The sequence below is a fragment of the Crassostrea angulata genome, chromosome 3 (genome assembly GCF_025612915.1).
Source record: "Crassostrea angulata isolate pt1a10 chromosome 3, ASM2561291v2, whole genome shotgun sequence".
Taxonomy (NCBI): Eukaryota; Metazoa; Mollusca; class Bivalvia; order Ostreida; family Ostreidae; genus Magallana; species Magallana angulata.
Genome location: NC_069113.1, coordinates 3,532,222 through 3,546,996, shown reverse-complemented (window position 1 = coordinate 3,546,996; position 14,775 = coordinate 3,532,222). Strand labels below are relative to the sequence as shown.

Sequence of the window (14,775 nt, the reverse complement as noted above, 5' to 3'; positions counted from 1 at the left end):
GAACCTTTTCATTGAATTTATCAAAGATTAAACAAAATAAGCCCAATTAAGGTGGTATGGGATACCTCCATATTTTGACGCATTTCCTATCAAAATAAACAATAATTTCATAAGTGTTTTTTCCCCAGGATTGTACAGTTTTTATATTTCCAACTTTTAAATATATATTTTTGGTCAAATATTAAAAATATTGAAAAATTTTAAACAGATAAAAGTATTTTGATTATAATGTTCTGTTATCCACATTAATATCGATAGGTGTCTCAATCCACCTTAAGTAACAAAAATGTGGATTATAAAGAAAACCTTGCATATTTTAGCTCACCTGAGCCACAAGCTAGACTAAGTGTTGAACAGAAGCAAGCAACAGTACTATGAATGATGTTCATGCGTTTTATTCCATAAACCAAGATTTCAGGATCGAGCCGAATTCCTTTACCGGTGGTGGGTTGTTGTTGATAATTTAACACATTTTATTTTTTAGACGAGTAAGTTTAAAGCATTGATTTTGAAATTGAAATTTAGCAAACAACTAAAAAGATTTTATAAGTTCTTGAAAAGACATTAATCATTTTATAAAATGGATGACTCCTGTGGTTATTGGACATGCATTCATTATCTTAACGAGTGTGATGTTAGAGCTAGGGTCAGAATGGTGTTGAGCAAGGTTTATTGTGGTTTGTGGACCTCAGACAAAGGACAGAGGAGACAAGTTGATTCAGTGTGGGTAGAGCAAGGCTCACGGTGGTGTGTGGAACTAATAGAACAGGACCCTCAGAACTTAAAACTAATGTCAGGTCTTTGTTAGAGTAGGTGTTGGTGATCAATTGGTGCCAATTTTATAGGCTAGCTTGTACCAACGTTGCATAGCAAGTTATTTGGAAAGGAATCTTAACAGAAATCAAAACTATAGAATTATATTTACTTGGAATTGTCATTCTGCTGTCTTAGTTTAAAAATATAACAATAACTAATAAATTCAGTTCTGTATACACCATAAAGGTCTTCTGTAGTATGAATTAAAAAACTTCTATGATGTCACCCATTGTATATAGTCAACGTTTATTTTAACTATTCAGTCAGTAGTTGTTGGATGCAAAGAATATCCAACAGTATTGTCTTACAGTTGGATATTCAAATATCCAACAGTGCATAAAACAAACTATAATGACAGCAGGTTGAAACGCTTATTATCAACATAAATCCAAATCTATAACACAGAATCTTGTCTTCCATACACATATCCGAAAAGCCACGAATGAAATTTCAAGATATCTCATTTTTTTAAATTTTGATAGATTTGGGATCACATAAATCACTTCCATAAACACTTTAGGAATGAAATTTCAACAGAAATATCTCATTTTCTTAAGTTTGAAAGTTTGGGATCACATAAATCACTTTCATAAAGACTTTAAGACTTCCTGTTTGAATCTTGGACAATATCAATCCTTTTTATTGGTTTTAACAATATAGGGAATATTGTCGCACTATGACTCCATAAGAATCTTATCAAATTTCTTGAGGTCAGGCGACACGTTCCTCAATTTTATTTAACCTTTTCCAGGAATTTGTTATTGAATTCTACTACTTTGAAAAGCTTTCTTGCGAAAAATTAGAGTACATTACGAGGCATGTGTGCAAGATACTAGAGTTATAATAATATTAAAAATACAATCGAATTGCTGATATAAAATTTTTTGTCATATATTCTTTTATTTAAAATTACATTCGTTTCAAAAATGATACTAAATAATATTAATTTAATTTGGTATATTTTCAGGCCTGTTGAAAATTTGAAAAATAATTCTCATTTTTCGAGGAACGTGTCGTCTGACCTTAAGATAATTTACGTCAAAATTCAGATTTCCCCTCTCCTTGCAAGTCTAAATTATCATTCAAATGGCATCCATGTCTTTCCCGCATGTGTGGGCTTCTATATATTTACTTTGGATTAAAATTTTCATCATCTGAATCCATGACTGTTAAGTAGAACGAAATGGTTTTCTATAAAACGAGCACCTGTTTTAAAAAGGTTCACTGGTCCATGAATAAAAGGTGTGTTTGGTTAGGACATATTGTCTGGTACTGTTGGAATTATGAGCTAGATGCTTTTGTATGACAGCACAGTAGGATACATGAATAGGTCAATGCTTCTTTGAGATCCAATAGGGGGATTTTTTAGTAAGATAAATAGCTCAATAGTGTTGAATAGTTTAGAGAAAATATCCTTTTCTCGGGCCTTCGGCCCTCAGAGGGAATGTTTTCTCTGAACTATCTCGTTATTTATCCATTATATAACAATACAAGGCAGGTTTTGTAATTTTGTATTTTATTGTACTACAGTGAGTTAATTACAATGAACTGTATACAGATGATATAGGTTAAAACAACAATGACACATTTCCTCTTGAAAAAAGAGTATGATAGAATAATGAATTTGACACAACAAGATAGTGAGTGTATATATGTGTATAGACAAAAGAGTAATAATGTCAACAAACACAAATTAACTGGTGGGGAAATAAAACAAGCCTCTGAATAAAAATTTCTTTTCTACCAAACCTTGATTGAGTCCTGCTCAATATGAGGGGTCCTAATTGTGTTTAAAAGCACTGTTAAGGCAGAGTTAATGCAAAGAGAAGTATTTTAATGATAAACAATTCTTTTCTTCTGCAAAATCTTTGAAATCTTAACAAAGAACTGAAGAAGTTTAATGCCTTTGTGTGAAGGACATGGATACAGATAAAAATAAATGTTTTCTAATAACCCTTCATAAATTTACCAATCAATCACAAATAACTGATAACCTGATGAAATCACCAATCACAAGATCTGTTGTATATAACATTCCATAGAAATCCAATCAATACAGATGTAACATCTGCATAAATGACCAATCACGGTCGCTGTTACTCGACGTTTGGTAGATTCCAAGTACTGTGGTATCCATCATAACAAGACCTGTCTCTGACATTCCATACTCTACTTCTGCTTCACCAAGCAGTAAGTTTGACCACACTGAACAAAACCTCAAATAATAAACGAAATTTTGTCAGAAAATGGTCTATCAAAAATTTAACGAAAGTAACTATGGCAAATGTCCAGAGCCAGGCATATTGGTGATAAAAAAATTATTTGTTATAAAAAGGCAAATATCTTTGGACAGATTGGATAAATCAAACTCTGTGATCTAAATAGTCTGAATTGAAAGTCAGGAAAATCTAGAATAGAATTAGAATACCACCGTGTCCAACTTCAAAAAAGCGTATACATTGTACTTGTAGCTAAAACATAACCAAAATGGCAGGAATTTGAGAGCAGTGACATATAAAAGAGTACATGATAAACATGCAAGCACTTCACAAAACAAAATCACATAACACTTTAAAGTACACATATATATTTATGAAATTCAATCTAATCTACATTTTTTTAAAAATATTTTTTCTTTCTTTTTTAATTTTTTTTTCAAAATTTTTTAACACAATTTTTTTCATAATTGTTGTCTTTTGACAAAATATACATACATTTTGATCTATAACGTTCTTCAGAAAATATACTTCCAGTCTCATATTTGTTTGCAGAGCTGACATTTTGTAGTGTGGGGGGATGAGCAGGTTTCGCCTGTCTGTGATGGATGATTACAATTATAATGGAGATGGAGCTATGCTATGAGTTCCTGACAAAATTTAGTCACATTTTCAAAGCTCTTTTCATTTCAGTTGTTCTAAAAAAATTCTACATCAAAAATAATGATAATGGGTATATTCAAATGATGTTAGCCCTATATTTGCAAAAAGAAAATCTTTTTTTAATGCATCAAATGAATTCTCATTAACAGTCTTTGAAATGTCTGATTTCTAATAATAAAAGCTGTTTACTTTTACAAGTAAACTTCATACAGTAACAATGTAAAATGCAGAGTATCCCCGACAAAGATAGATCCTCCAAATCATTTAAAAAACCAAATGTACAGTTTCTTCCGTCAAAAAAATAATCAAAGCAAGTAGTAAATAAATGAAAGCTTAATCACGGTTACATGGCAACCACTGTGTGTTTGATTTTCCTTACTGTTTCCACAACAACACCAGTTACCATAGATACAATACAAAAACAAAATGTCACATCAGCTCTGAATCAGGTAGAAACAACTCCAGAGCAGCCAATAGATCCGGATTTTGAAGCAAGAGGTCCGGAGTCTCGATGACTTCCTGTGTCTGTGGCATTGTGGGCAAGCGTTTACCACCAGAGAGGCTGTCCCTGTGTCCCATGGCTGGAAAATATGGCTTGGCCTGTAATAAGGAAACAGCAAAGTAACATGGATGTTACTGACAGAATGTGAAGGAGGAAGAGCGAACAGAGATAAAGGGAGATAATCTCAACATTTTCTGTGTGGACAACATTTCAGATACGGTAATCAACATAGTTACGTAACAAGTTTTTCATACAACATGAAAAGTTAAGACAAAATGGAGTTGACAGTGTGAAAGCTGTTCAACTAAATAGACTTGATGGACTAGGTTTTCTTTGATATCAAATTGCATATATATACTCCCAAATAAAGCAATGAAAAGATACCATATATCAGGTTTTATCTGTGTGCAATTCATTTCCGCTTTGTTCATGACAATTTCCGACTCGCGGAAAATAAATCAGCCTATATCTAATACAAATTTTTTTCTTTGAATAAAGTATTCTCTTGGCAAACAAACAGGTAAGTAAATGAACCGTGAACTATGTTCAGCTAGTTTTGTTCGGGGGTAGAAATAATGGCATCAGAGGACAAGCACCAATGTCTAATCATACCCAACCTACTGATCTATGATTGTTACATGTCAGAAAATAATTATAGGTAATTATTCTATATTACAGAAATTATGTTAACTGTTTCGTTGTCTGAAATGTTTATTAAAAATTAAGAATTAAAATTTAGATGTTATTTCCTCAATTACTTGCATGAATTATTATTCACTTTGACTATGAAATAGTGAAAATTTGATTCGCCTAAATTTTATATATTGTTTTGGGTTCAAATTTGAGAAATATAACATGATGTGGAAAAAACCTGATATATGGTATCTTTATGGTATTTTCGGGATGCTTATGATCTGGAAAAACTAATACACTGTACATGTATTTCAGTTTGTCTGCACAAGAATTTCAATCAGTTACATGAATTACACTTTCCTACATCTAAAACAATCAATGCCAGTGTGAACTCCTCACCTAACCACACTCAAACTTGGTGAATTTTTTGTTTTATAAAGAAATGTACACACTATTTCTTTCAACCAGTGATAAAACAAAATTCATCTGATTCAGTTTTTAGAGTAGAAATAATTTTGTTTTTTTTTAAACTCTTCTTCTTTTTTTTTGCATGTAACAGCATTAACATTTCTTTCAGAAAGTGTAAATTAGCCATTGGGAATAAGACATGAATTATTCGTGCAACATAGAAACATTTCTTCTGTTGGTCCATGGTCTGTGAATAATTGGGAAACAGCCAGGATGTTACATATCGAATCATTTCAAATCATACTGTGTGAAACAATGTGCTTTAAATGGTCCGAGGTCTTTCTCTCCTTTTTTTTGGAAGGGGTAGGGGAGGGTGAGGGAGACCCAGGACCTCACCTGATGTTGTTGTGGTTTCCTCACGGAGTACCCTGTGGGTGGGTCTTCCCCGTTGACCAGGAGACTCATTAGAACACTGTGCTTTTTAGTCGGCTCTGTAGAACACAACATAGAAACATACACAACAGTCTTACAGTGTCACCTTACAATATTCCACAATACAGTCTCCTTTAATATTACCGTAAGTACCGGTATATCGATTTTGTAAAGGATCATAGAACATAGTATCTTAATGTCTTAAAGAAATGAAAAACACAAAAAACCATAATTTGTCAAATATAATATGCACTTTTTACAAGAAAATTTCTTTTTGAGAAAGTGGTGCTTATTAAACACCCCAATAGAATTTTAACACTTTTTTCAGCAGGTAAAACATTGGCTATCGTAATTCAGTACATAGCCTCCATACAGATGTGCTACTTCTGCTTGGTTACTGCATTTTTTAAACTACTGAAATTATTGTTTGGGTGTATTTAGCAGCAAATCATTTGCCCTTAATCCTTGATCGATAAATTGCATTAAAATGACTATTCAAAATTAATATAAACTGTTTTTTCAGCAAACAAAGCTGTGCATTCACCATTTCCATGTACTCTGCCATTACAGATGTTATAACTTTAAATTAAAAGATCTTTACAATAGATCCCGATTCTGGGTCTTAGTGCATATTATACAACTAAACTAGATTTTTTCACATATTTTCAGGCCCACAGTGGGGGATACGCATCATACACAACTATATTCAACAAATTACGGTGATCTACATCAATTAATTTTAACCCACATATGCTATAAACATTTTCATCTCCAGGATTAAAATGGCATCAAATGATATTTTATTTTTCTCCCTTTCACCCCAACCCCTTCCTGTGTTCACTATTTAATTAACAGTTCAGTACATCAAATTAAAAGTTATTAAACTAAATCAATTCTCTCTTTTCCTGTTTTGTTCACAATAAACATCCGCCCAACCCATCAACAACAGTTAATATCCGGGTATTGTCGACATCCGCCCAACCCATTAACAACAGTTAAGATCCGGGTATTGTCAACATCCACCCAACCCATCAACAACAGTTAATATCCGGGTATTGTCAACATCCGCCCAACACATCAACAACAGTTAATATCCGGGTATTGTCAACATTGTGCCGGAGGCTCCTTACCCTGGTAATCCTGAATGAATCGTTTCTTGCTGGGAGGTCCCTTTTCCAGACTGTTCATGTCAAGGGGCCGCTTCAGCTGCAGGTTGAAGGTGTCAGGAGGCTGCTCTATGCTGGCCACGGCGGTGCTGCCCACCAACATGTCACGAATACTCATCCGCGGCTCCTTGGGTGGGTCCTGGTAAAGTTTGTCCTTGGGAACAAAGACGGACTCCGTGCGACCAAACAACCTGTCAAACGAGTTGCGCATTTCACATTACCTTGGTGAATCACTTATTCTGATAGTATCATGGTAATTAACTCATTTATCACAAACCTTTACTCAACTTCTGCTGTATATGTTTTTTATATGTTAATAATGTTTAACACAGTTACACTGCACAATTTGATTGGTCAATAAAACTGTGAAGAAATCTATGACTGGTCAAAAGAAAAATCACCAGTAAAATCCCAAATGTTAATTTTGATGTGATCTTAATTCCAGACCTAATCTTCTGATAAAAAATTAAATGTCATAAAGTGAGAGTAGACTAGGCTTACCCTGGATTAAAGTCGCTGTTGATGGTAAACAATGCATCACTTGTCGGAGGAAGCAGGCTGAAGTCCTCCTTCTTGTTCATGGGGATATAAGGGGCCCTCATGTCCATGTCCAGGTCCTGTAATGCACCATACCAATATCATCAATATAAAGTCCATAAGCCACACTGCTCACCTGAGCTTGTCATAGAACAGGTAATACAATAGCCACACCTTTCCTTATTTGCATCTGCCCTTGCTTTATAAAGTGAACTTTTCTTTGTTAGTAAGCCTGAAGGTTTGCTAACTATCTAGGGCTAGCTGATTATGTTAAGATGGAACTTTGAACACGCTTACAAAGACTTGAATTCTGGGAAGAATTTTGACAAGTTGTTTAAAAGAATATCATTTAAGTTACCGTCTTCAGTCTGTGCCAAACTTGCATCTTTTGGAAGACTGATTATAAAGTGAAAAAAGATATCCATATAATCTATCTGATTTATGATATCGACTAGACTTCCAAAACTAATTCCGATTATCTATATATGTATAAAGATTTGATAATATATAAAGTTGAGTCAGTGTTCAATCATTTGTAGGCCTTCATGTCTGACTTCTGACCACAATTTTAAAATAAAACCATGATTTCTCATTGTTCTGAAGAACAATCAATTTTGTAATATATAGCAGTATCTAATTGATTCTGATTCACACTTTACTTAGAAATGATTACTCAACTGGCAAACCTTGTAAATGGGTTAATTTGAACTGACGGTAATTCAAAGACAGAGTCGTCTCTCTTCAAGCATATATACCCATACCCACAAGTTTTATAATGGGGTAAAATATTTTACAAACAAGATCTGACGAAATTATTAAGTACTAAAACTCTGTATATACCCGGTACATGTACTTGTCTATCTAAATGTTTCTACAAATCAATTGTCAATTTATTTATACTCAAATACTACTGCATTACAACTAGTGCCCTGGTATTGCCATCAACAACAAACAATACACAAGATGTGACCAAAAGGTTGGTTTTAACTTGTAATAAGCTTTTTACACACTAGTATGTTTCACAAACAAACTACGTCTCCTTATATTCAAACAGCAGTTTTTCTGCATTTTCCTTCATGTTTTATTTTCAAATATCATTAAGTTGAATATAATAATGAATTTTTAATATTGGTACAATTCAATAATATTGTTTTAGGGTTGTAAACATATATACATTTTACATGTGATTTACAGCCAGCTAATACATTTTTCCTTAGAACTTTCCAATAAAAAAAAATACCATTAATACTTATAAAAGCAATTCGTTAAAAACACTGATTGTGATTTTTTAAACTTCTCCTTTAAAAAATTTTAAGACAATTTTGGATGATTGTATGAAACGGCTGATGCCTATACACCAGTCTACTGCTCTCCTTAGACCAAAAAACTCCCACAACGCAACTGCTTTACCCATGTCACATGACTACCCTACACACACACAAAACTTGTATATCATATATTTAGCCTGCATCACCAAATCCATAGTAGTTGGGTGGCTTTTTCAAATCATTTAAAGATGTGGGCATATTGTCTGCCTACACATATCAGATCCTTCTCCCGTTTGTTACTGCTCACTGACAAATCAAAATACTGCTTTACAGAAAGGAAACAGATTGTGGTTTGATCTTTATACAGGGTATGCCATTGCTTGGTTGTTCCCAGGAGTGGCCAACAATTTAATTTTCAAGTGTACTAGCTAGGGAAAAACATGCAGATTCTTAGAAACAATGGTGAGGTTTCGGTATATTCATGACATATCTTGACATTTATGAACACACCTCAAAAAAAGGATCTTGCAAACTGTTAATTACCAACCTTCCCATCAAACTCATTATCACTTCTTAGTAGCCACCTCATTGCTACTTCATCTTTTATTCATGTCAATTTTATTATAGTAACCATGGCGACACATACCGCAGTGGCCTGATCATTTCTTTGGTAGGTTTCCACATTTGAGAAGAATTTGTCCATGGCGTCCACGACACTCGGAGTGAGGGGGGTGGTGTAGTCCATGGGGCTGATGGGTGCAGGGCTCACCGACTGTAACAAACAAAGGTCTCATGGTAGAAAAACATGTTTGATAAATAAGTCTACACCATAGAGGAACCCAAGGCATGTAGCCTGTCTTTTGATAAATAAGTCTACTTCATAGAGGAGTGTTAAACATCTGATCCCCCGGGTGCGTAGCCTGCCTTTACTCACCGGTGGGGTAGCGAGGGGGGACTTGATGGCGTGGGAGCAGATCCGGGCGCTGAACATGTCTGGTTCTTCCTTCAGGGCTGGCATCGGTTGGTCTGGAGAGAACTGGACACAGTCATCTAAAACACATCAACAAGTTTATCCATTACTTCTGATTTCACCCATACATTGTTGCAGGCTTGAGAAGCAAACAAATGCATTTATAAATTCTGTGGGGTTTATTTAAAAAAATCACAATATATATTTATGAGACTCAAAGCTGAAGAGATTCAAAAGCCATAATGATCTCAAATCCTAAGCAATATCAAAACTCTTAATTAACGGAAAATTTTTTGTCTGCATCATAGATTTTGAGATTTGTGTGGAAAGTTTGAATTATTCTGTATTGGATACCAATATTCAACAAAGTCCGTGGCTCATTGGAGTCTTAGACACTGACAATATAGATGATGAGTTTGTGGCTGGATACCATAATAAAAATTATCTATTTTTCAATATATACGCATGTTTAAGGTATGAACAGCAGATACCATCTTTCGAATGATACAGTAAAACATGGCTATAGCAATCACGCTTTTGATGAATTGATGCTTACAGGGAAGGAATTTTTATTTTACGAGAACTTTAAACTCAATCTCAACAGACTGGACTGTAGTGGGTCTTACCTCCAATCAGGGGTACACAGGTGTCGCCCGAGGTCGGAGCCAGGTGGGTCAGATCAACGGTCTCGTCCATCTTCATTGACGCTAGAAAACAAAACAAACTTCATTATTCAAATCCTTAAAGAAGATTGATCATCATCTACATGTTTAAATGCATAATTATAGATCATAAGCATAAAAAAATCTACCTAATAAACTTCTCAACTTATATTCACACACTGATAATCTAAATCATCATAGTCAATGGAAACAAGGATTCGCACTGTGACATCAAAACCAACATAAACACCTGCGTTAGTTTTATAACACGGGCATGCATTCAGTGAATATAATTCATTGTTTTCTAAACTACACAAGATATCATACTGGGTTTTTTCTCTCAATAATTTCAATTTAAAATTTAATTAATCCAGAGTAGAATTGAAATAAACAAGGTTTTCTAGAAAACAAAAACTGGAGATTCATTTCCATTCCACCAGCAGAAAGGTGTAGACTTACGCATCTTGACGCCCGGTGGGAAGTAGAACTCGTCCACTTTGACGTTGTCTGGCCTCGGTTTAAAGACGTCCTCAGTGCTAAGTTTAACCTCCAGGGGCAGCATGGGAACTTGCTGGCTAAACACCTGCTGAGCCGTCGACAAAATCAGGCTTGGATTCTCAATTCCACTGAAAACAAAACCCAACTAAATTATATACATACTAGTATTTATATTGTTTTAGGTGTGTTCAATCTAGTGGACACACACAATACACTGGGATATCTGATATTTCAACTACAGATGTAGTGAACACACATAATGCATGATACATTTGGAGATCTAGGATGTCTGATATCTCACCTAAGGACATACTGGACACACACATTACATTGGGATATCTGATATCTCACCTAAGGACGTAGAGGACCCACACATTACATTGGGATATCTAATATCTCACCTAAGGATGTAGAGGACACACACAATGCACAGGGATATCTTATATCTCACCTAAGGATGTAGTGGACACACACACAATACACTGGGATATCTGATATCTCACCTAAGGATGTAGAGGACACACACAATACACTGGGATATCTGATGTCTCACCTAAGGACGTAGAGGACACACACAATACACTGGGATATCTGATATCTCACCTAAGGACGTAGAGGACACACACAATACATTGGGATGTCTGATATCTCACCTGAGGACGTAGTGGACACACACAATACACTGGGGTTTCTGGGTGCGGCTGTTGTAGATGACAGTCCCCTGTGTTATCATCCAAACGTGTCCCCCTGTCTTGGCCAGGAATCGATACTGCCTTGTCATCACTTGTCCCTTAGCAATCACTAAAACAAAATATAAATACAAAGTTATTTGAGAGAGTTGATTAATGTCTTCTGTTATCTGTTATTTAACAAACATTCTTACATCAGGTATTCTAAGTTCTAATTATAACTCAGAATCAGCATTATCAGTGAGATGATAAAGAATCGTTATCAGTATTAAGATGATAAAGAATAAGTCAACAGGGGTGGTAGGGTGGTGGGGTGATGAGGAACCAGACATTGGACATTGTTGCTAGCATCAAGACAGTTGAACAGGATATCCTAATAATACCAGCTTAGTACACATAATAATTCAAGGTAATTAATCAGGAATCTGAGTCCTTTATTTAATCTTGGTGATATATTATCCGGATAGTTTTCCAGAATCTGTACATCATACAATAACATACAAGTATATTGAAATCGTGTACCTAATTTTTAACCCTTTTTATCCTTGGAGAAGGGAGATGTGTTAGAGTGATTAAATGAGAGCACCATTGACAGTTTACATTGAGTGAAGACTGGCAAGTCTGGGTGACCCCGTGATTTGTGAGAGGAGCCGTGTCAGAATTATCTACAGGCAGGAGACTACGCTCATGAATCACCATCTTGTTCTAGAATGAGTTCCATCTTTATCTCAATTCACTCTGTAACTTAATGTTCTGTACCAACAATTTTAAAGAAATTCCATAACATTCTTAGAATGATTTTTTGGGATAAAAACTATCTAGGCATTAAATATCAATAATGAGCTCTGAAAGATAGCTCTCTCTCTCTCTCTCTCTCTCTCTCTCTCTCTCTCTCTCACACTTTGACAGCATGATCTACACAAGGGAGTTCCCCTTCTGAAGCTTCCCTCACTCTGGCTTCCTTTACATGTTATCACTTAACCCTACAGTCAAACGTACACAAAAACTGCCTCCCCACATCACAGATTTCTTCATATTTCTCATTCTGTCGATAAGACAGGAAAATAAGGAGTTTCCATTATCTTAAAATTTTGTATGAAAATTTCACTTTCTACCTCAAAATGACAGATTTTCCCTCCTGCTAGTAAAAAGCAAAGAAAATTTCACATCAAAATACACAAGCGTTAACCCCAGTTTTTACTCCCCTCTATTGCGCAGCATTTTCAAGTGCAAACATCTTAAATGCTCGTTTAATTACTTAAGATAAGTGCAGGAAATCTGAAAATCACACTCCATGTTTAAAAATCAGCCAAAAGGATTTGAAATCATTACAAGTCAAAGATTGATGCAAAATAATATTAAGTTTCAATGTTTTTAAGACTGTATAGTTGTTAATTTTAGATGTGAATTATATGGCCTCATATATATTTTGTTTTCTTTTGAGTTAGTCATTATCAGTGTATAAAACAGTTACAATGATTACCAATGCAATAGTTATTTAAATCACCTTTAAGATTGTAATTACAGATATCAAAACAACAGCTAATGTAATTAACAATGTAACAGTTTCCGTAATCACAAAAGAAATTAAAAACCTTTTGATCATATTTTTACACTATGTTCTAAAGGGTGTAGACATTAGAGCGTCATTGCTAGAGTATTGTTTTAAATCACCCCCAATGGTTTTCTATAGCTTATACCATAACATGGTTGACTGATATTAAATGAATAAACTTAACAACCAGCCAGATCACAATTTGAAACTATTTCTAACATTATGACTGAATAACTCAAGTCATAATGTGATTTATGGGAACATCCTGACGATAAATAAGTTGTATCAAATGCAACATATACTTGATGACTTACAGTTTTAAAGGCCTGGCCATAATATGGTTAATATCGCAGTTATAACTTGATTGCTTATAGTTATATGGCCATAATGTGACATATCTGAGTTATGACTCACAGTTTTTGTAAACCTGAACATCATACAACTTAAATCTAAGTTAAGACATTTTACTTGCCATAATGTGACTATTATCTAATTTATAACTTAATGACTTCAAGTTTTTGTAGGCCAGGCAATAATGTGACATATATATATGCTATGACAGATTTTGTAAACCTGACCATTACATTATTTATATCAAAGTTATATGACTTTTTGCAGATCCAGCCATAATGTGACTTGTAATGACTTGAGAACTTGTAGTTTTTGAAGGCCTGGCCATAATGTGACTTATGAGTAAGTTATGAGTCAGTTTTTGTAGACCAGCATAATGTGAGTTATGAATTGAGGACTTGTATGTTTTGAAGGCCTGGCCATAATGTGACTTTTATCTAAGTTATGACTAGTTTTTGTAGGCCTGGTCTATCATGTAACTTGTAATTTGGGTGTAATTTGACTTACATCTAAGTTATGACTTGATGACTTACAGTTTTTGTAGGCCTGGTCTATGACCTCACTGTCCATGGCATGGTGGTAATCGAACAAAGACTTGTTCATTAGGTCAGAACAGTTGTAACCCAGCAAATCTTTTACCCTGAAATCAAAACATTGTCAAGGGGTATTCATTATACAAGCATATTAGCAATTCATCCCTTCTGATGAAGGCTACACTTACTGGAGGCATCATTTTCATATGAATTAATCATCTATTTGAAATGGTTCACGGGAATATGGGACGGGGTAATTCAATCATATCTTGTACTTTTGTTAAACTTGGATGATTTCAAAACCATCTTTATCAATATAAAGCAAGTCTTTCAAAAATTTACATAATTTTTTCACAATTGGTAAATAAAATATTCAATTCAGGAGGCCATTTTACCATTTTTGAAGTTCTTTCTTGTTACACTCTATTCAACAAGCCGATATTCTCTTTCATTTATATTGATTTTTTCAGTTGTCTCAATTAACACTTTTAAATATTTTAAACTTATCAATCCTTAATTTCTCCAAACAATTAACAAGTTGCCAGGCTAAAACCCAAGGAAATGAACTATTTTTTTATTCTTATATAACAATCTATGTAGTCATGACTACCTGTCATCACAGTAAGTAAACTTCATGTCCATATTGTGCCGGCTCAGAAAGGTCATCTGATCCAGGGGGATCTCAATGTTTGAGGGGTGGGGGATGGGCTCCCCGATTAACAGGAGGTACGGTGCATTCCCCTCACCCCCACACTCCTTCTTTATCTTGTCCTTTACCAGTTTTCCAGAAAACTTGATGACCTGACCAAAAGAAGAGGCACTCTTTACAATGATTGATCATATAATGCTCCATTATATCAATCTATGCACTACTCC

At 34.6% G+C, this 14,775-nt stretch overlaps 1 protein-coding gene across 3 annotated transcripts in view; it reads right to left on the bottom strand.

Moving 5' to 3' along the window:
* Positions 1-2,315: 2,315 nt before the first annotated feature.
* Positions 2,316-14,775, bottom strand: part of LOC128176056 (hypoxia-inducible factor 1-alpha-like) — a 28,582-nt gene continuing 16,122 nt past the window's right edge. For 2 of the 3 annotated variants that reach the window (XM_052842090.1, XM_052842091.1), the window contains exons 5-15: positions 14,510-14,700; positions 13,900-14,006; positions 11,425-11,572; positions 10,733-10,899; positions 10,238-10,318; positions 9,576-9,691; positions 9,288-9,413; positions 7,338-7,453; positions 6,801-7,027; positions 5,635-5,729; positions 2,316-4,295 (exon numbers count right to left, since the gene is read on the bottom strand). In XM_052842090.1, coding sequence (XP_052698050.1) covers positions 4,125-4,295; positions 5,635-5,729; positions 6,801-7,027; positions 7,338-7,453; positions 9,288-9,413; positions 9,576-9,691; positions 10,238-10,318; positions 10,733-10,899; positions 11,425-11,572; positions 13,900-14,006; positions 14,510-14,700 — 1,545 coding nt within the window. In that variant the 3' untranslated portion in view covers positions 2,316-4,124. The remainder of the gene's footprint in view (positions 4,296-5,634; positions 5,730-6,800; positions 7,028-7,337; positions 7,454-9,287; positions 9,414-9,575; positions 9,692-10,237; positions 10,319-10,732; positions 10,900-11,424; positions 11,573-13,899; positions 14,007-14,509; positions 14,701-14,775) is intronic. The other variant, XM_052842092.1, reaches the window with a different exon arrangement.